This window comes from Zychaea mexicana (assembly GCF_025766255.1).
Source record: "Zychaea mexicana strain RSA 1403 chromosome Unknown BDB00scaffold_36, whole genome shotgun sequence".
Taxonomy (NCBI): domain Eukaryota; kingdom Fungi; phylum Mucoromycota; class Mucoromycetes; order Mucorales; family Lichtheimiaceae; genus Zychaea; species Zychaea mexicana.
Genome location: NW_026516699.1, coordinates 727 through 20,367, shown reverse-complemented (window position 1 = coordinate 20,367; position 19,641 = coordinate 727). Strand labels below are relative to the sequence as shown.

Here is a 19,641-nt window from a genome sequence, read left to right as displayed (position 1 = left end):
GAAAGAGATAAAGGGTTGTTTCCCGCCTTTTTAAAAAAAAAGATTGTTGAGCAGTTGTAGGAAGGGGGAAGCCGAACCAAAAGTGCTTCTTTGAAAAAAGCTGAGACAAGACAGACAGACACACACACACACACACAGACAGACCAGAACAACCCAAATGTATGGGATCTGGGTTGCAATTGTCCGGATCCAAACTGTCGGGGATGTGACTGACACCCCAACGATTGCCGTCCAATGCCCTTATTGCTTAAAACGCGACGTATCGTTTTTGGGGGAAAAAACATTTTGTTTTGAATATGGATGGGCCCAAGCTCTAAAGCGGTTGGGGAACCAAAAAAAAAAAAAAAATGAAAGGGGGGAAGAAAAAAACAACAAATGGACCCTTTTAATATTTTGTTGAGTGGGAATTACTTACTCATGTATCTTTCTTTCTGTCTCTCGCCCACGAATCGCTGTTACTATCTCGCTATAAGGTTTATTCGTTTCCCATTACTATCCCCCAAAAAGAGAAACGCACGGAACCCTGCCTGAAGATGAAGTCGGATGTAATATCATACTAAGCCCTTCTCCGCTACATCTTTTATCCACTGGTTGCTTTAGTAGACGAGATCTACTACTGCTTTCTTTCCACCCGAAAATCCGAGAGTTTCGCCACTTTTCCACCCGCCATCCCAACCACAATTTTTTTTTTTAATTTCCCTCTTCTGGGGGTGGGATGGGTGATACAATTTCTATTTTTAATTAATTGTATATAGGATGTTATCAATAGCAAAAAAAAAAAAATGGTCGAGGGTTCTTGAGCGAGGGGCATAATACAGAACAAAAGGGCTATATGTACAAGTAATGATAATCTTGAAAGGAAGAAAAAAACATGGGCGAGTGCGTATATAGAAAAAAAGGGCGGGCATAATCAAATAGGGTTTCTTTTTTAATTTAAAAAATAGTGCGGTTGCTGGTGTTGTAGCTGCTCATTTACCGCTTTCGTCGCTTCACGCTTTTGCTTCCGCCACATTTTGCGCAAGTCTTTAAATTCAGAAGGATGACGTTTGGGGCCCTATTGTTTTTGATATCAATAAATGCGTTTAGGACCTTTCTATCATAGCAACCAACCCGAGCCGCCGCCCCCCCCCCCCCGGGAGCCGCCATGGCAACAAAAACCCCCATGACAACCAGACACGCATGGTCCACCCATTCAGAAAAAATACACAAATGGTCAAACTTACATGCTGTTGCATCGAAACATGTGCGTTTAAATGGTTCAGAGTGCCATAGGCTTTGGTACAGTTTGAAAAGTTACAGTGATACAATCGTTCGATTTCATGGTACTTGCGGCGTGGTCGTTTTTTTTGATTGACGCCTGGGAGTGACACGAACGAAAATACTTTCTGCTGTTGTTGTTGCTTTTGCTGCTCTTGCTGTTGTTGATAATAATGCGGGTGGAGGTGATGGTGCGGGTAGGGTTGTTCATGGATCGAGGATGGTGGGGATGGTAGATGACGGTTTCCGTTAGTGTAATCATACACAGGATGATGATGATGATACATGGGCTTTTGCTCTGGTGTGACTACAGGAACAGAAACAGGAACTATGGGCGGCGGTGGAGGAGGAGGTGGCAGCAGTTGTGAAAGGGGTGGCAATGGATGACCAGCAACGGCTGCTGCTGCTGCGGCTGCTGCAGCTTCATCGTGAGCATGCTGTTGGTGATGATGAAGGGATGGAGCAGCAGTTGTAGGATGATACACATATTTTGGTTGTTGGATGATGTGCTGTTGAGGTGAATGATGTGGATTCGCTGGTACAGTCGGGGCATAGGCATCATACGTGCTAGGGTAGTAAAAAGGAGTAGACGATGAGCTACTAGCAACGGCAGCAACCACGGCAGCTTCTTGTTGTTCCAACTGTTGTTGGGCAGCTGCTACTGCTGTAGCATAAGGTGATGATGCATTAGCAAACGATGGCATAATTATTGATGAAATGTGTGAAATGAAAGAGAAAGAGAGAGAGAGAGAGAGAGAAATATTAAAACACGCCAACGACAACTAGTCATAAGATCATCATACATTCACAACATAGTAATAGTGATAATAGAGTGGAGCATGAATCTGAGCTTTTGAAGTTAGGCTTGGGTAACACGGGTAATATACGTGAGAGCCAACCAACGATGATCATTTTCTGGGACGCAGATCCCGTTACTCAAACCCACCTTCTTCTTGTGCGACGATCTCACATCCTTTTTAATTTTACTATCCGTCGATCACATTCTTGTAGTTTTCTATATACAGAACACACTATCGTGGGGTGAGTTGCATGTCTCTGTCTCTGTAAATGGATGTGTAATACCCGTGGACACACACACACACACACATGGTTTTTTTTTCTTTAATAAAGAGAATAGAATTGATTGGACAAGCAGAATTGTTTTTTTTATATATATATATGCTATCTTTTTTTGAGTTGTAACAGATGATGAGTTCTGACAGCATTTGGTAGATTGCGTTTGTTGCTGTTTGTTTGTTTGCTAAATCTTGCCACTTTAGGGGAAGAAACAAAAAAAAAAAAAAGGGACGGGTATAAATCGCTTGTTGCTGTGCTTATTACACAAGCAAAGAACATGAGGCGACACATGCGCGCACAAAAGAAGCCAAAATAGGGGGTGGGGGTTGGTTGGGAGGGAGGGGGTTGGACGAAATATGCTAATTGGGATGGAATATATGAGAGAGAAAGACACCTACATATTTATACTGAAGGGGAAAAAGGCTGGGTGAGAAGTGGGGAGTAGTAAAGGAAAGAACAAATGGTGTTTTTTTTTTTTTTTTTTTGGGAAGGGGGTTTTATTTTTTGGGTAAAACGATAAAAAAGGGGAAAGGTGGTATGTGTGTATATAACGTGTGTATCGTGCTACGGCGTAGTAGAAGAAGACGATGTTGAAGAAGAAGAGGCTTTCAGTTCCGCGATTGGATCCATGGTATGCGTGTAATTCAATCGAGCACCGAGAGGATGTGATTCATCCGGCGTAATGGGCGGGGTTGTGTAAGACGCTGGCTTGTTGGTCACTATTGGCTCGTTGTTGTTGGGCGATGGCAACGGACATGACGACGGTACTATTTTGACAGGCGCTGGTGCATCTTCCGACGTGTTTGCTAAGCTTTGTGCGAGTAAGGCCTCGTTGACGTTCAATAATGAGCGTAGATATTCCGGTGACGGGCCGCTGCTACTGGTTGGTGGTGGTGGCTGTTGTTGTTGTTGTTGTTGTTGTCGTCGTTTATCTGTTGCTTCGAGCCAGCCAATACCGGCGCCACTAAACTCATCTTGACCGAATCAGTACATTGAGTATAAACAGTTTTTTTATAACATAACGAAACACCACCACCCCTCCCCTCCCCTCCCGCAGCTGAACTCGTTTTACTAAAGATGCGCATACCTTGCTTCCCATTCCTGGCCCATCTTTTTGTAGACGAGCTCAAGCTCTTTTCGCTGCCTCTCCAATGCCTCTAGACTTTGATCATAGTCTAAAAGGGATTTTTCCATAGTTTTTTTTTTTTTTCTGTATTTGCCAGGTGATGATGGTAGTAATTGTTTCTTCCAAGGATAAAGGCAAATGTTAAAAAGAAAGAAAGAAAAAAAGGCGGGCGAAATAAAATGAATAAGAAGAAAAAGAAGAAGGAAGTCAACAAGGTTTTCTCTTTGGGTTTTGCTTTTATAGCAGATGGGGGTGGGAGGGTATCTAGTAGAGATGATCACCTCTTTCTTTAGTAAGTGCTGCTGCTGCTGCTGCTGCCTTGTGCATAGACTGTTTTTAATTGCATGCATTGGGAGAGGGTTACCAGTAAGTGAGAGGCAACTCGATCTGGGTGCGCCTCTCTCTCTTTTTGAAATCAGCTCATCGCTATTGGTTCCGTTGGAACGCCCTTCGAACAACAATTTTAGCATAAAGGCCGTTCTCCCACCCCACACCTCCCCCCCTATTCTTCCGTCCGACTCTTCTCTCTCAAAAATCCCTTCTTCCCAACCCCACCCACCCACCAACCAACCAGCCCCACCTTTGTGTGTGTGCATATCCACTATCTACACACATCTTGCTTGCCTTCTTAGCATATATAAACACACACCCTCTGACCCTCTGACCCTCTGTCGCCCCGCTTTTTTTTTACACACACACACTCGACTTTCACAAACCCCTAGATCATGCGGGGCAAATCCAGGTCTCGTTGTTGTTATTATTAGTGTGCACAGAATTTATTTTTTTGAAAAAGTATAATATATGGAAAACCATCAAATAGAAAAGAAAAAAGATAACAAAGAAAGTGAATGAGAGATGATATGTATGAAAAAAAGTAGATCAAGCTGTGGTAGTGGTAGTGACAGTGGTTCCAGGATGCTCCATCTTGAATGGGGGCTGCTGCTGCTGTTGCGGGACTGTATCCAGGACAGCACGGAGGATATCGCATCGCCGCTCTAGCATGCCCAAGAAACCATGCATCTGGTCCTTGTTCATTTGCACCAAAAGCGACAAGAACCGGGAGTCTTCCTCGTCCATGATGGCTGCAGGCTTGCTATAACAGCTGTTGTTGCTACTGATACTATCACTGCTGCTGCTGCTGCTGCTGCTGCTGCTACCCATCATGCTAAAATCGTGCTCTTCCTCTTCTTCTTCTTCTTCTTCTCCTTCAGAGCTGGATGACGAAGAGGATGATGAACAACACGTCGAGGACCAGTCTCTGCGACGCCGCTGAATCTTGGCCTTGCGCATCTCAATCGGTCGATCACGATGGTGCAAACGCGAATAGAGTCCACAAGCATTGCAGACCGGCTGACCACGTTCGTTCTTGCGCCAAAGCGGCGTCTGTGTCTGACTACAGTTGGCACATTGAACACCAGTGCCTGGAGTCACCTCTGAAGTTGTTGTTGCTGCTGCTACTGCTGGAAAGTCCTTCTTGTCAAGCATGGAACAAGTAGTGGCAGCATCTTGTTGTTGTTGTTGTTGAGCATGAGGAGGCTCTTGTTGTTGGGGTTGTTGTATCGATGGCTGCAGCAGAGGCAGCGTGGCAAGCATGGATACCATCGGTTGTTGTGGAGCCACAGTCATGATACGCTCGTTTGCATAAGGATGGGTTCGAAGCTGACTGCTCGTCTTGTGTCGCACATGCAGGGGCCGGTGTTGACCATACTGCTTGTAATAAAGACCACAAGCATTGCACAAGGTGTGTGCACGGTCAGGTGTCCGTCGCCACAGGGGGGTCTTGGTCACCTTGCAATTGAAGCACTCGAGCTTGCGTGGAGGACGCGTGGATTTTTGAGTAGCTACCTTGATCGGCACCGTCGTCTGACCATGCGGTAATGGTTTCTTGACTCTGGGCTTTTTGGGTTTCTGCTGCTGCTGCTGCTGCTGCTGCTGCTGCTGTTGAGCCGTTGTTGTTGTTGTTGTTGCATTGTCTTGATGCTGCTGTTGTGGTTGTTGCTTGAAAGCAAGCTCAGTGTCTTGAGGGATGAATGGTTGTTGTTGTGGCAAGTCGGAAAAGATGGCAGGGACGAAAAGATCCTGCAAGAACCCGTCGTCGTCTTGCAATAAAGAAGTCGGCGGCGAGTCATCCAGACTTGAGGGGGATGAAGGAGAGGACGAGCTCTCTGAAGAAGGAGATGGAGATGAAAAGTAGAGGGTTGGATCATAGTCCATGGGTTGTTGCTGTTGTTGTTGTTGCAAGAGGCTCGCCAGGAAATCGGCCTGGACCTCGGGGGATGTGGATTGGAAAAGAGTCGAAATGGGATCGATGCTCATCTTTATCGTCGTTGTTGTTGTTGTTGTTGGTGTTGTTGTTACTGATGGTGTTGACTTGGTCTGGCGCTGGCGCTGTATCTTTGTAAATAATAGTCTCGTTGGCTTGTAATATATTGCTGTTGTTGTATTCTCTTGGGCGGGGGCGTTGTTCTGTATCAATCGACGTCGTTTCCTACGTGCTTTCCGTTGTACATGTAATAGTAGGCCATCTTTTTGTAAAGGGATTTCTTTTCTTTTCTTTTCTTTTTTTTTAAAAAAAAAACTTCTTTTTTAAAAATGCTTCTTTTTTTTTGGGGAAATAATTAAGGGAGATGATAAAATAAATCAGAACTTGGCGTGCATCTTGAACTGTCGATGCACTAGGGAAAATATACAAGTTGTGTAGTGGGTGAATAAGGGTTCAGGGTTTTCAATAAGATAAATAAGGCGAGGCTTTAGTTAATAAAGAATAGAGTAGAGACGCGCGCGCAGACACAAAGTAATAGTGTGGGTTGGAAGAGAGGGAAAAAAGAGAAGAGGGACTTTGAAGACGTGGCCCGTGGTAAATAAGAAAAAAATTTTCTGTCGGAGCTTTTATTCACACTACTTACGCGGCGCACTCACTTCTGTTGCCCGTTTCCCCCCATCACCCCGCTTTTATTTCTCTGCTACAGCCAACAAGCGTATGCATCTTCCCTATGCCCAGAGTTACCAGGTATCGTCCTACTCTCAACTAACAACAAGTGTTGTAGAAACTTAAGGTCAAGCGCTCCGTGCTGCTGGGTTCTTTCAAAGACAGCGCAACTTGTTGCACGGATGACTCAGGAACGAGCCAAATATGGAGTGGGAGTCATTGCGTGCTATCCAATCATCTTTCGCTCAGAGATAACGGAACCCCACTTGATCGTACATATAAAAAAGAACATCGGGGAGTCCACACACACACACACGCTCTCGCCAGCCCGCGCGACCGTTTTCCCCCACTATACATTGCTGACTATATACAACATGAAGCTATATCTGCACGGTCTCATTGGGCAAGTGTTGAACCGTAGACACACAAGATGAGCGTGTGTCCATCTTTCTTGAACATACGACGTTCTGGGTCTAGAATGGGGAAAAAAAGCACCGACAGACTGAGCAGGAATATAAAATATACCCTCGGGTGTTGAAAACCATATGGGATTTCCCGAACCAGCTTAACATTTTTCCCACAACACCACGCGCCTCAAAACAATGGCATTTGTCCAACTTACTGGGAAACATATGGGCAAGAGGTCTTATCACCAATAATAAGCAAGTCCGATCGTTCGTGAGGGGCCTTTCATAAGCCTCTTGTAAAAAGGCACGGGCCTCATCTTGACATGAATAAAAAGTCGTACTTTCCCCAGAAATCCTTCCGCATGATGACAAATCGCAAGCCGTGTTGAACGGGAAAGTAGTCGTACAAAATTAACTTTGGCAAATCCTTGCTACAGGGTCATGTAGTTGACGAGCACGGTTGCCCTGATCCCATCGATGATGTAGTTGATGAGGAACGATATACTCTTCAACACGATTAGTTCTCATACTGATTTAATCACGCACTTTTCATATAGCGTGGATTATAACCCATCATGAGTCTGTTGTTATGATACGCATGTGGAAGAACCACGGAGTAAAGATGTTCACATGCGATACGAAACGAGATTACACAGTTTATACGGATCAAGAGGTGTTGCGTGCTTCACAACTGCTGCAAAGCAATTGAGCATTAATGTACGCTCAGCGCAAAGATAGGCGTTGCACTATAGCATCATTCAAAAAGCGCAAAAGCTCTAGTCGTCCTCGCATCCTCTACGATGAACATAAGAGAATGGGTAGACGAGAATACGTCAATTGTCCTAGCTCCAAGAGTTGAAGGAAGACAACACTCTATCAATTTGTGAATGTAATTTTAACTTTGAAAAAAAGCCCGTTGACAGGGATATATAGTGAAGCCAATATCCAAGAGCAGCTTCATTGAGTGCGCAAGTGGGATAAGACTGACATGGACTTTAGAAAAAACTGCGTGTTTCTTGAAGATGAGTCTGCCTTCCATATCAATACAAACCGTAGTATGGCCCTGGTCAAGAAAGAAAAGTTCTCTTACAGTAGTAACTGTCCTCGACACTTGAGCAAAAATGACTACTATCTGCATCTGGTCTGATTCAATGCAACTTTGAGACTTCCACAAGCACCAACTAGAAAAAAAAAAAAAGAAGCAAACGTGAATGCTTTTAAAGTTATTCACAGAGGAACTGTTGTCCCTGGTCATTATCGAAGTTTCCTTAATGGCTACAATGGATGAAATGGCCAAGTTTGACAATATCGAAGGACGTTATTTACTTATGGATAACGCTCATATATTCATGATAAGGCTGAGACTAACTCAAAGTACACTGAATATCGAGGGATTCCAATGTGCTTATCTTCCCTCATACTCACCCGAACCCAATCCTATTGTACAATTGTGGTCTGTTGTGAAATGTAAAATAAAACGCAATAGATTCCTGGATTTAGTGGAGACGCTGATGACACGAATCAGCGAGTCATCAAAATACAGTAGCTTGAAAAAAAGTGATTTTGAAGATGTTTGGACAGCTGTCGTAACGGAGAGCCAGTGATTGTTGATGTAACGCTGTCTTTTCTCTAACGCTATAAACGAGAGTAGTTTTTTATACATAAAATCCGAGTAGTTTTTTATACATAAAATCCGACTGATCGTTCTCCACTTGGGAACTTTTGAATGGCAACCGCAACTGAAGCAAGATTCTAGACGGTAAGGAAAGTCGGCTGATAAGGAACTATTTGCAACGGAAAGAACTGATACGGATAAAACAACAAATGTGGGGATAACTACATACATGGGGCTAATTATGTTTGGATTTTGGTTTCTTTGATGATGCCGATGATGATGATGATGATGATGGCCAAAAGGCAAGATGGCAAGACAAGGCTGGTAGAAGGATGATTTGAGACGATAAGGAATCGAGGAGTGTGGTGGATGATGTCGAGCGTGTCTTCCATAATGACTTTTCCTAACCCAGCAAGCTGCAACAAAGGAATCCCGTATGTGATAGAATCATCACTGCTGGATGGGTATGGCAGTTCATTCAGGCGTCGGATTCTTGTAACATGTCCATTTGGTGAATCCATGTCCATGAGGCTCATTTCTTCACGGCTTTTGATACGGACACCCCCCTCTGATCCTTACGGACACCCCCTTCTATTTTTAATCCTCATCAGGTTACAACATCCTATAAATATATACTTGTGGGGGTGTCCGCAAGGATGTGTTCACTGGATTTGTTCACTTGTTATTGTTATTATACATCTTTCGATATATAACAAAAAGGAACCATAAAAAGTACATGAAAAACATTCCTTGATGCTTTTCAAACTCTCTAGGGTGTCTCTACGGATGTGTTTATGTGCAGTAGTTTATACAAGTATATAAATGCTCCTCAATAAACAGTATACTTTGATATTATATCTTCAACTTTCTACCTACGTTTATCATCCTACTAACCCAACACTATGGAGCAATTGATTGACACTACTTATACCGGATCAAATAAGCAAATTGTGAAAGCAATCAACGAGCAAGCCAGAGAATACAACTTTGCGGTTTCAACTAAACGAAGTGAGAAGAACGTAAAAATCGTGATCCAGTGCGTACATGGTGGAAGCTATCGCAATACACATGGAGTAACTGAAGAAACGCGGGGACGCCAAACAGCGACGAAAACGACCGGCTGCCAATGGACCATGAACCTAAGGTGGTCCGAGAAGGATAAGCACTGGAAAGTAACGAAGGTCAGCAACGACAATGAGCACAACCACTCCCTCGACAAGCCTCCTCAATATTACCACCAACACCGCACGTCAACTCTCCACGCCGAGCAGCAAATATTATCATTGACAGATAATTCCGTCAGGCCCCTCATGATACATCGAGAAGTCCAGAACCACGAAGACGGCGCAATTATGACCATGAGGGATCTATACAATTTTCGTGCGCAAATATTCCGTGAGGATAATCATGGCGGCTTCAGTAGGATATTCGAGTTCCTCATTGGTAACAACTATATCACTAGATATAAGCTAGACGGCACAGGTAAAAGTCTCGACGCCCTCTTTTTTACCCATGAAACGAGTATAGCAAAAGCACGACGATTCAACGAGATCATTGCTATCGATGCGACGTACAAACGAGCAGAACCAAGATGCCTCTTGTCAATGTTGTAGGTGTCAGTCATCTCGGTGCATCAAAGCTCAAGAACGTGCTTATTGCCTCTGCTTTCTTGGTAAACGAGAAAGAAGAGTCGTACACCTGGCTCCTTCGGACTATGCGACAAGTCGTATGGCCAGAAGGAAACGTACGCATCTTCATTACGGACAACGAAAGAGCTTTAATCAACGCCATCGAGTCAACTTTCAAAGATGCAGAGCATATACTTTGCGGGTGGCATATGGAGCAGCATTTACGTAGCATTTTCAGTACTTGCTTTCCACCGAACAGCGAAGAGATAGGCGAAGCCAAAGCTATCATTAAGCAAATGGTTTATGTTGGTAAAAAAGACGAAGCGACTTTCCAGGCTGCCATTGACGCTTATAAGTGTCTGATCGAAAAAGGTGCTCTTGCGTATGCCAACGAAAACCATAAGCGATCCAACAAAAAGCACAAGAAAACAAAGTCCAAAGCGAAGCATCATGACGACAGCAGCAATAGCGAGAACGACAGAGATACTGAAGATGATGCAACGTCTGCAATACGTTTGCTGGCAAACAAAAAGAAAGAGAAATGATGGACTATCTCAACGGGTATGTTAACTACCTTTATCCAATATTTGACTGAGGCTTTTGCCGAGTTGTGCTCACCAGCTGTATTATATTATATTATATAGCTGTCTTGAATATAAGGAGAAATGGGGTGCTTGTTATGCCGGAAGACTTTTAAACATGGGAATGAGGGCATCATCGCGTGTTGAAGGAACACACTGGCGCATCAAAGATACAATGCAAACCACCGGAAGCTTGTTTAAAACGGTCAAAGCAATTGATCGTGTCATGCGTAAATCGGTATGTACTACACCCTTTGTTTTCGAATTGAAAAGTTAATGTGTTAACAGATATGCTAATCAGAATTTTGTACTAGTTGGCTGATGAAGAGACTCAGTTTTTGCAAGAAAGACATAAAATGCCACTGTATGGAAAGCATGAATCGGCTGCGATGCAAGAGCTCTTTGGCACTATTTCGTTTTTTGCTTTGAATCGACTCCGAAGGGAGCTCAAACGAGCTTGGGATAACTGCGATAAATATCAACTTGACTCAAGCGAGTGCTGGTGTGGTACCACGCTAAACTATGGACTGCCGTGTCAACATAATATCGCACGAAAAGGGTTCAGTATAAGCTTGTCGGATATCCCTGATCGATGGCGTTTGGAATATGACAGAGGTATAATTTTCTGTTATAGTAATACTGTGATTATACTATGCGCCTGTAATATACTTCATATCCTAATATGAGAGTTATTTATCCACAGATAGCTTCCAAAAGGTGTATACTCCTGAAGCAATTGTATTAGAGCAACAGAACATGGTACTACAGAAGCTGCATGATGTACTCTACAATATGCGGTCGGATCAGCAAAAATCCGATTTACTTAGTAGTAACGATGGGACTATCGACGAATATACAATGAGTATCGACATTAGCGACATTGAATTACCAAGCAATGTGAAGACGAAAGGACGCCCTGCTAACACAGAAATGCACGATTACCGTCAAAGTTTGAACTCGATGAAAAGGATAGCCAGCAACGCTTTCAAAATAGAAATGCCAACGAGTCAGAGGAACTCTCCGAAGGCAGCAACACTGAGGATGATAACATCTACATTTTTCCTCAACAGAGGAAAAGAAAGGATCCGGAGATGAACTTCCTTGAAAGCACGAACAAAAGGTACGTGCTCTTCTGATGGAATTCTAGCTAACCAATATTTGCAGCTATCATGATTTTTTGTAACCAAACTAAGTTGATAAACTATTTATTGTAGATCCAAAAAAGATTTTGTACCCAAGCTGAAGTTCTTCGTTCATCCAACCATCCCTCGCAAGTTCATTGAAACAACTGTTGACATTATGTCTGATGGCTTCTGTGGCTTCCGCACAATCGCACATCATATACACGGCAATCAAGAGGCTTTTATGTTGGTCAAGCTACAAATGCTGGAGTGCTTCAAGATAAACAAGGATATATATCAGCAGCACTATGTATTTATGCGTGTAAATTTACAGCGCATTGAAACATCACTATCTTACGCACTTGATGCACCACGACCCCCAGAATCGTGCCCATCGGATTATTGGTTCCTTGCGCCTGACTTTGCACAGATCGCTGCAGACACTTATCAACGACCTCTTGCAATTTATCCAGACAATGATAAGAAAAAGCCAGACTCTGACGAATACGCTTATGAGCCATCTCTAATTTTGCCAATGCAAGGTCCATCGTCCGACACCAAGAATCCTCTCCCCATCATTATGCAGCATCTCAATAACAATCATTGGGTTACCATCGATACAAAAGGACGCATTATCAAGATGGACTGGCCGATTATCAACTCGATGTGTATAAAGGCATACCGATCAATGGGTAATATTGATAACCTGCGTAAAACAAAGTGGCGTTATCTACAGATAAAAAAGCGTGACGACGAAAAGACAGTGCGTGCTGGACCCTTTACACTAGATTAATCATTCTACTACTTCCTGTACAGTAATTCCCTCTCTTCTCGAACACCACTCTCTACATTTCATTGTTATTTGATATATTCTGGCATGTGTCAAACAGCGATGTTGATAAGATTTACTCAATACCTTAAAGGAACATTATATTTTACATCACTTTGATTTATGGCTCTCCCGTTATATGGTATAGCAAATAACAGAACACACCACTTAGGTATACTCATAACCTTGCGGACACCCCCACAAGTATATATTTATAGGATGTGTGTAACCTGATGAGGATTAAAAATAGAAGGGGGTGTCCGTAAGGATTAGAGGGGGGTGTCCGTATCAAAAGCCTTGTGTATAATATACCATTATGTAGCTTAACTCAGTCAATATTATGGCGCACTGCTGAATTCGTTGTAATAACAACATTCGATGGAAGTGGTTTTATGTAGAGCTGAAAATGTCAGACTCGAGTTAGTGGAGCTTTATACAAGCAAAGCAAGTGATAATATTGAATCTTACAAAGCCTTGCTGAACAATGCATAAACAAGCGCGTTGGTTCAACGGCAGTTTAAGTAAAAATGAAGAAAAAGCATGGCGATGGACAGCACAGATACAAATTATCCACACTCTGTTTTTTTGATTATATAGCAAAAGAATTTTTCGTGCCTTTGTTTAGCAATATAGTCTTGCACAAGTTTTGCCTTCTACTACACAGTACTGTAGCACTAGAGAAAAACACCTTCATTGCTTCCGTGGCCCAACTATCTTTACAAAACATCCACTACCATGTACACAGCATGCCCATACAGTAACTTATCCCTTTGCAATTATAGCTTTTTGATATTAACTATAGGCGTCTTGCAATAGGAATCTCTGCCGTAAATTTACACCGTCCACTCGTCTTGAAAAAGTATATAATACACATCGGTCTTTACATTTCATAACAACTTTTTAAAGCTACAAACTGGATGACCTTTTTAAAAAATGCAATATATGTTTATAATGGTTTTAAGATGAAGGGAAAAGGGGTATGCCAAAAAAAGTTTCTTTCAATCACTATCACTATCATCGTCATCGTCATCACTACTATCACTACTACTATTACTACTATCCTTCTTTTCCTCCAGTCCTTCAATACTGAAATCATTATTGTTGTTATCCAATCCATCCTCCTGATCGCTCTTGTCTTCTTGCTGCCGTTCTTTCTTTTTGCGCAGCTTTTCAAGCATATTCTTGGCCGTAGTAAAGACACCACCAGTAGGAGCGCCACAGGCAAAACATTTGGGCGACTTCTTATAATTATCGAGAGCACATTTCTCACAGAAATAATGGTTACATTTTGTCACGACCGGGTCCTTGAACTCTTGTCGACAAATATAACAAGCGAACGGTAATTCTTCTTCCGAGTCGTCGTCGTCATCAGATACAGCATACTTATTTGGATCGGATTGACCAAACTTGGTCTTGTTGCGCATGGCATCTTCCCATTCCTTTTCCAACTGCCAACCCGTCTTGTAATCACCACGATCGTGCAAGAAAATGCAAGAGTCGCCATAACCACAAAATCCAGTTTCTTTGTAATCTTTGCAAATGTCGGGTTGATAGTCAAACCGTGCCGTTACGCGAACGTTGGCTGGTGCTCGTTGCGGACCAACTTGCATTTTGGAATTCATCACATCCTTTGTGCCACTACTACTTGGTGCTGTTGTGGTAATTGTTGCTTTCTTGTTTGCGCTCTTTTTGAGCGCTTCGCTTTCAAGTTCCCATTCTGTTGCATAACGAGTCGCATCGCTTTTCTGTAACTTGGACGATCGATCGGCTGCATAACGAACGCCAATGGCACTTTCTTCTTCTTCATCATCGTCGTCATCGTCAGATAGATCGGCCAAGTTTGTTTTCTTTTTTCTGATTCGACGAGTACTTTGTACAAATGGTGTTGACACTGTCTTGCGTTCCTTGGTCACTACGTGAGACACATCGTCGTCGTCGTCGTCATCGTCGTCATCACTATCCTTTCTACTAGGAGACGGTTTGCGCTTGCGCAGGTTTTTTTTTGTCGCTCGTTTTTTAAAAAATGGTAATTTGTCTTCGGTTCCAGATTGATCTGCAGTGGTGCGTAAGGAGGCATCAGCCATGGTTCAGTTTTAATGTAGAGAGAAAGTGAGAGAAAGTAAACTGTCAACTTTGGACTTGCTTCGAAGTGAGCTCCGATTCCAAAAGCGAAACCAAGCAGCAAAGAGAGAGCCCTTTGGAAAATTCGATTGGTTCGGTAGCCAATGAAAAGCAAAAGCTTTCAGATTTGTAATCTTGTTATATTTTTCTCTTTGACGTTCTTTACCTGGAGGTTTGACGATCTCATCAATAATGAGTCGTGGGATACAGTTGGACTTCTTATAAGAGAAAAAGAGCTACTACATGCAATTATAACAAACTATATGCTAAAAGCACGCTGATGTATGCAGCAGCAAATAAAAAGAAGGCGTCGCATTTGTATGCATACTACATACAGACGAATGTATGTAGTTGATCTCAAACGTTAAAGCAATATCAGCTTGAAGCTGCAAAACAAGTATTAATGCGTATGTGAACCAGAAGAAAGGAACCAGGAATAAAAGTTTGTCCTCTTGATATGTTTTTCCCTGTTTTCGATTTTGGCTTACGTACAGGAAATAAATTTTCGTGACAACCGTTGCCATGTCAACAAATGGAAGTAAACATTATCACCATGACATCCATGGATCAGGTTATACACGTTGTGTTGTTTTAAATAGAAGAATCCCCGGATAACCATAAATTGCTTGAATGTGGGGTTCAGTTATACTGCATATATACAAGCACAAGAGAGCGAGAGTGAGTGAATTAATCAGTTGCGTTCTGCATCAGCACAAACAGAACCATGTGAAAATTTCAATTCCACTCATAATCAAGTCCGTATTAATGATGACAAACGACCATGGATTTCAACTGACTCAGCGCGGGGTACTTAAAAAAGGCTAAAGAGCTGGGTGTGCTCAAAAGGCCATATATATATAATATTCACTTTCCCCACTATTTCTCTTCTCTTTCTCCACCACATACCCCATTTCAACCTTTTTACAACAACAATGGCCTCCCGCTTGCAACAAGTTTCTTCTCACCTTGCTCCCTCTGACAATGTCGCCAACAAGGTTGGTGTCAAGTCGCCTGAGGATGTTGTCATTGTCTCGGCTCTTCGTTCGGCCATCACTCGTGCCCGCAAGGGTGGTTTCAAGGATACTCTTCCTGAAGGTAATTAAAAGAATATTTCACACGAAAAAAAAGGACATATACATACGGAATGAGTGTGAGAGAGACACACACAGAGAGAGAGAAGGAAGTACTTACATGTAAACGGAATTATTAGAAATTCTTTCTGGTGTCTTCCAGGGTGTCCTCAAGCAGACCAAGATTGATCCCGCACTTGTAAACGACATTGCTGTTGGCAATGTCTTGCCTGCTGGTGGCGGTGCTACCAACGCCCGTATGGCTGCTTTGCACGCCGGCTTCCCCGAGACCACCTCCGTCAACACTGTCAACCGTCAGTGCTCGTCTGGTCTCCAGGCCGTTGTCCAGATCGCCACTGCTATCCAGACCGGTTTGATTGAAGTCGGTATTGGTGCTGGTGTCGAGTCCATGACCAAGAACTATGGCGGCGGTGCCATGGCTGCTACTTCCGAAAAGATTGCTGACAGCTGCGCTGCTGCTGCTGACTGCTTGATGCCCATGGGGTAAGGATTTCTCTCTTTTTTTTTAAGTCTGTGATAATGACGATGTGTGGGTATGTGGGTGCGGTAAAGGGAGCTGGTTGGTAATTATGAGAATAATGCGCTTGTGGGAGGATATTTGAATGGATGTGAAAAACTAACTTTAATGCAAACACAAAAATTTTAGTATCACCTCTGAAAACGTCGCTGCTGAATTCAACGTCACCCGTGCAAAGCAGGATGCTTTTGCTGCCTCTTCGCATGCCAAGGCCGTTGTTGCCCAGAAGAACGGCTGGTTCAAGGACGAGATCGTCCCTCTTGAGGCCACTGTTGAGGACAAGGATGGTAACGAGAAGACTGTTATTGTCGACCGTGACGATGGTGTCCGCCCTGGCACTACCCCTGAGGGTCTTGCCAAGCTTCGCCCCGCCTTTGACGAGTCCGGTTCCACCACTGCTGGTAACGCCTCCCAGGTCTCTGACGGTGCTGCTGCCGTCTTGTTGATGAAGCGTAAGACTGCCCAGAAGCTCGGCCTCCCCGTCTTGGGCAAGTACATCACCTCTGCCGTCGTCGGTGTCCCCCCTCGCGTCATGGGTATCGGTCCCGCTTTCGCCATCCCCGTCGCCGTCGAGCGCGCTGGCTTGAAGCTCTCGGACATTGACGTCTATGAGATCAACGAGGCCTTCGCCTCGCAGGCCGTCTACTCGGTTGAGAAGATTGGTGTCCCCATCGAAAAGGTCAACCCCAAGGGTGGTGCCATTGCTTTCGGCCATCCTTTGGGCTGCACTGGTGCTCGTCAGATCGCCACTTTGATGCCCGAATTGAAGCGCCAGGGCAAGAAGCTCGGTGTCACCTCCATGTGCATCGGTTCCGGTATGGGTATGGCTGCCGTCTTCGAGAGCGAGCAGTAAAAAGGATTGAAACTCCCTTGAAAAACAACCAAAAAAGCAGTGTATGAATTAATAAGACTTAACTTTCTCTCACTCACGCAAACAACTACTGCTTCTTTCAATCACATTATTAAATTTCACGCACATTACCCTTCTACCTCTTCTTCCTCCTTTTGTCTTTTAATTGTATGTAAATTCCTCATCAAACTCATCAAATAAGAAAAAGAAACTTCTTTTTTGTATCTACCCTGTTATTGATTTTCGTTTCCCAGTAAAAGAAAAGTAACAAAATGGTTGTCAAAGCCTAACAAACCGGCTTGGAAAGTGGCTGATTGTATCCGCAAGGTGGAGAGCGTGTTTATAACAAGAAAGGAAAGGGTCTGGTGCACAGAACGATATACTTTGTATCAAGCTCACATGCATTCCTTGTATAAAAAAAACCCTCATTGCGCATTAACATATATGTTCTTTACATATGTACTAATCATGCATTGAACGCAACGCGACTGTAGGGGATGCGTTATGGTAAGCGGGTGGAGTCTTAAGGAGAGGGAGTAGTCAATAAGTGGGACTTCTCCTTTTAGAGTAAGGATCCGTTCTGTCGTTGTTGAGACAGCGAACGGGTGCTTGTATAAACTGGGCAACTTCCAATCAACAAGCGCCCGCGAAAACATGGGCGCTGTATGCCCTTACTAATCGCGCGCGCTTTTTGTGTTTGTTGCTACTAATAATCTTTCTATAGAAGTATGTATAGTATAAAAGAAAGAAGTGGCCCTGTCCACTCTAAACTTCTTATTCTGGCCAAAACATGTCAAAAAGCATTTCGGGTGGTACCTTGACCACCAGGCTGGGCCATCTTTTGTCCTCCCACAAAAAACTGACTTTCGAGGCGTAAATTGACCCATATTTAGGCAAAAACAGACCTCTCATGGTGCGAGGCCAAATGCTTAAAATGGTTTTCTCTTTGCGACATACACACAGCCATCACGCTTTATGTCTATCTACTAATAATAATAGATCGGCATATTGAAATTATTATGAGACTGAGCCCCCCCCCCCCACCTTCTTCCTCTCCTTCCTTTTGTCAATTATTCTGTTTAGAAAAAAAACCAAGTGTTCTAGTGCGTTGATGAAGGTCCCGTTACGCAATATATGCTTGTGTTGCCGTTGAATTTTTTTGTCTCTCCGCCCTTTTTGTTCTGGCCGGGTGTACGTTCACATACACTCGCTCTCCTGATCATATATAAAACCCACCAAGATGGCTGCAAGTGCAAGAATTATTTTTCTTTTCGCCTTTTACTCTTTTCATTCTGACAAATTTTTTTCTTTAAAATACGCTGGTCGTAAACAAACCCCCCTCCCTCTCTTTAGCAAACAATAACAGCAACAATAACATCAAAATATGTATCGCAACGTTTGGCTTGTCTCGATTCTCCTTGCTACCTTGATCCTTTGTGCAGCGACATTCACCACGGCTGCGCCAGTGCCCCGTTCGTTAGAGAAGCGGGGTAAAACCTACGAGGGCACAGGAACATGGTTCCTTCCCAAGGAAGAAGGCGGTGAATATGGTGCTTGTGGCCCCAAGGAGAACAACTATTCCATGATCGTGGCAATGAATGCCAAGCAGTACGGCAGCATGAGCAAGAAGAGCAAATGGTGTGGCAAGAAGTTGCGCCTAAAGGGCCCCAATGGCTCTGCTACCGTCAAAGTGAACGATGCTTGTCCAGGTAACAACACACTACCTCTCTTACCACCCAAAAAGATCCTGTTGTAATAATACCTATCTCGATTTAAATGTCTGTGTACTAAAAAAACACCCTCTTTTAATAACACACTCTAGGCTGTGATTACGGCGACCTTGATCTCACTCCCAAAGTGTTCAAAAAAGTGATTGGTGACATGAATAAAGGTGTTGGCAAGATCACTTGGCACGAAGTCTAACTGCACTATGGCCGAGACCCAATTTTGTATACACACCAAAATACAACAACGACCTCATTGTAGTCCTCTTCCTCATCACCACTAACATCGTCACGCTATGTATCATCGTTCCATCGTGAAAACGAATCGTGTGTACATACAGAAAACACCATTTTGTACAGTAGTAGAGCTCATTTGTCCTTTTTTCTGTTCTTCCTTGCAGACTCCCCACCCCCATTCCACTCACTCTTCTGTATATCTTTTTGTATCTCAACAGATAAACTCCCATTCCAATCATTCAATTATCAATTCTACAGCAACACCAAAGCCTTCCGATTATACATCCTCATAAAAGTCATTTCTTTCTTTCCATCATACAGAAAAGCTTCTTTGAAACAGCAAAAGGACTTGCGGGTTACTTGTTTCGTTTTAATTACTTAATAATTGGTAGTGCTGAAATGTATGTTGTGCTAAACTGCACATTCGACTAACAGATAGAAGAGAAGCTGAATCATATGATTGCAATTATGATAATGCATCTAATCAAATTCAAGGGGATCTATTGGAGGAGGGTTTTGCAATAATAACTT

General features: G+C 43.3%; 6 protein-coding genes across 6 annotated transcripts; 2 read left to right on the top strand and 4 right to left on the bottom strand.

The window, feature by feature from the left end:
• Nucleotides 1-928: 928 nt before the first annotated feature.
• Nucleotides 929-1,544, bottom strand: BDB00DRAFT_763603 (uncharacterized protein; the record flags this gene model as incomplete). Its single annotated transcript, XM_053119409.1, has 2 exons — nucleotides 929-1,054; nucleotides 1,224-1,544. The coding sequence occupies 2 exons, from the start codon at nucleotides 1,542-1,544 to the stop codon at nucleotides 929-931; spliced, it is 447 nt and encodes a 148-aa protein (XP_052979667.1).
• Nucleotides 1,545-2,409: 865 nt separating this feature from the next.
• On the bottom strand, nucleotides 2,410-3,717 carry BDB00DRAFT_928933 (uncharacterized protein). The gene is made up of 2 exons (XM_053128946.1): nucleotides 3,422-3,717; nucleotides 2,410-3,298 (listed from the first exon to the last, which is right to left on the bottom strand). Exons 1-2 carry the CDS (start codon nucleotides 3,526-3,528, stop codon nucleotides 2,899-2,901), a joined length of 507 nt encoding a protein of 168 aa, XP_052979666.1. The 5' UTR covers nucleotides 3,529-3,717; the 3' UTR covers nucleotides 2,410-2,898.
• Nucleotides 3,718-4,208: 491 nt separating this feature from the next.
• On the bottom strand, nucleotides 4,209-6,272 carry BDB00DRAFT_822933 (uncharacterized protein). Its single transcript, XM_053123500.1, has one exon. The coding sequence runs from the start codon at nucleotides 5,774-5,776 to the stop codon at nucleotides 4,340-4,342; it is 1,437 nt and encodes a 478-aa protein (XP_052979665.1). The 5' UTR covers nucleotides 5,777-6,272; the 3' UTR covers nucleotides 4,209-4,339.
• A 7,176-nt stretch (nucleotides 6,273-13,448) lies between these two features.
• BDB00DRAFT_822919 (uncharacterized protein) lies at nucleotides 13,449-14,574 on the bottom strand. Its single transcript, XM_053123499.1, has one exon. The coding sequence runs from the start codon at nucleotides 14,190-14,192 to the stop codon at nucleotides 13,569-13,571; it is 624 nt and encodes a 207-aa protein (XP_052979664.1). The 5' UTR covers nucleotides 14,193-14,574; the 3' UTR covers nucleotides 13,449-13,568.
• A 1,049-nt stretch (nucleotides 14,575-15,623) lies between these two features.
• BDB00DRAFT_883093 (Thiolase, N-terminal domain-containing protein) lies at nucleotides 15,624-17,152 on the top strand (the record flags this gene model as incomplete). The annotated part of the gene is made up of 3 exons (XM_053128205.1): nucleotides 15,624-15,786; nucleotides 15,902-16,265; nucleotides 16,429-17,152. The coding sequence occupies 3 exons, from the start codon at nucleotides 15,624-15,626 to the stop codon at nucleotides 17,150-17,152; spliced, it is 1,251 nt and encodes a 416-aa protein (XP_052979663.1).
• A 1,203-nt stretch (nucleotides 17,153-18,355) lies between these two features.
• On the top strand, nucleotides 18,356-19,018 carry BDB00DRAFT_822914 (uncharacterized protein). The gene has a single exon (XM_053123498.1). It carries the CDS (start codon nucleotides 18,534-18,536, stop codon nucleotides 18,903-18,905), a length of 372 nt encoding a protein of 123 aa, XP_052979662.1. The 5' UTR covers nucleotides 18,356-18,533; the 3' UTR covers nucleotides 18,906-19,018.
• Nucleotides 19,019-19,641: the final 623 nt, after the last annotated feature.

Excerpts from the sequence above, each read along its gene's own strand:
- BDB00DRAFT_928933 (XM_053128946.1), bottom strand. The coding sequence starts at position 3,528 with ATGGAAAAATCCCTTTTAGACTATGATCAAAGTCTAGAGGCATTGGAG. Across the intron at positions 3,299-3,421 it reads GGCCAGGAATGGGAAGCAAG|TGGCGCCGGTATTGGCTGGC; the intron begins GTATGCGCATCT and ends AGATGAGTTTAG.
- BDB00DRAFT_822933 (XM_053123500.1), bottom strand. The coding sequence starts at position 5,776 with ATGAGCATCGATCCCATTTCGACTCTTTTCCAATCCACATCCCCCGAG.
- BDB00DRAFT_822914 (XM_053123498.1), top strand. The coding sequence starts at position 18,534 with ATGTATCGCAACGTTTGGCTTGTCTCGATTCTCCTTGCTACCTTGATC.
- BDB00DRAFT_822919 (XM_053123499.1), bottom strand. The coding sequence starts at position 14,192 with ATGAATTCCAAAATGCAAGTTGGTCCGCAACGAGCACCAGCCAACGTT.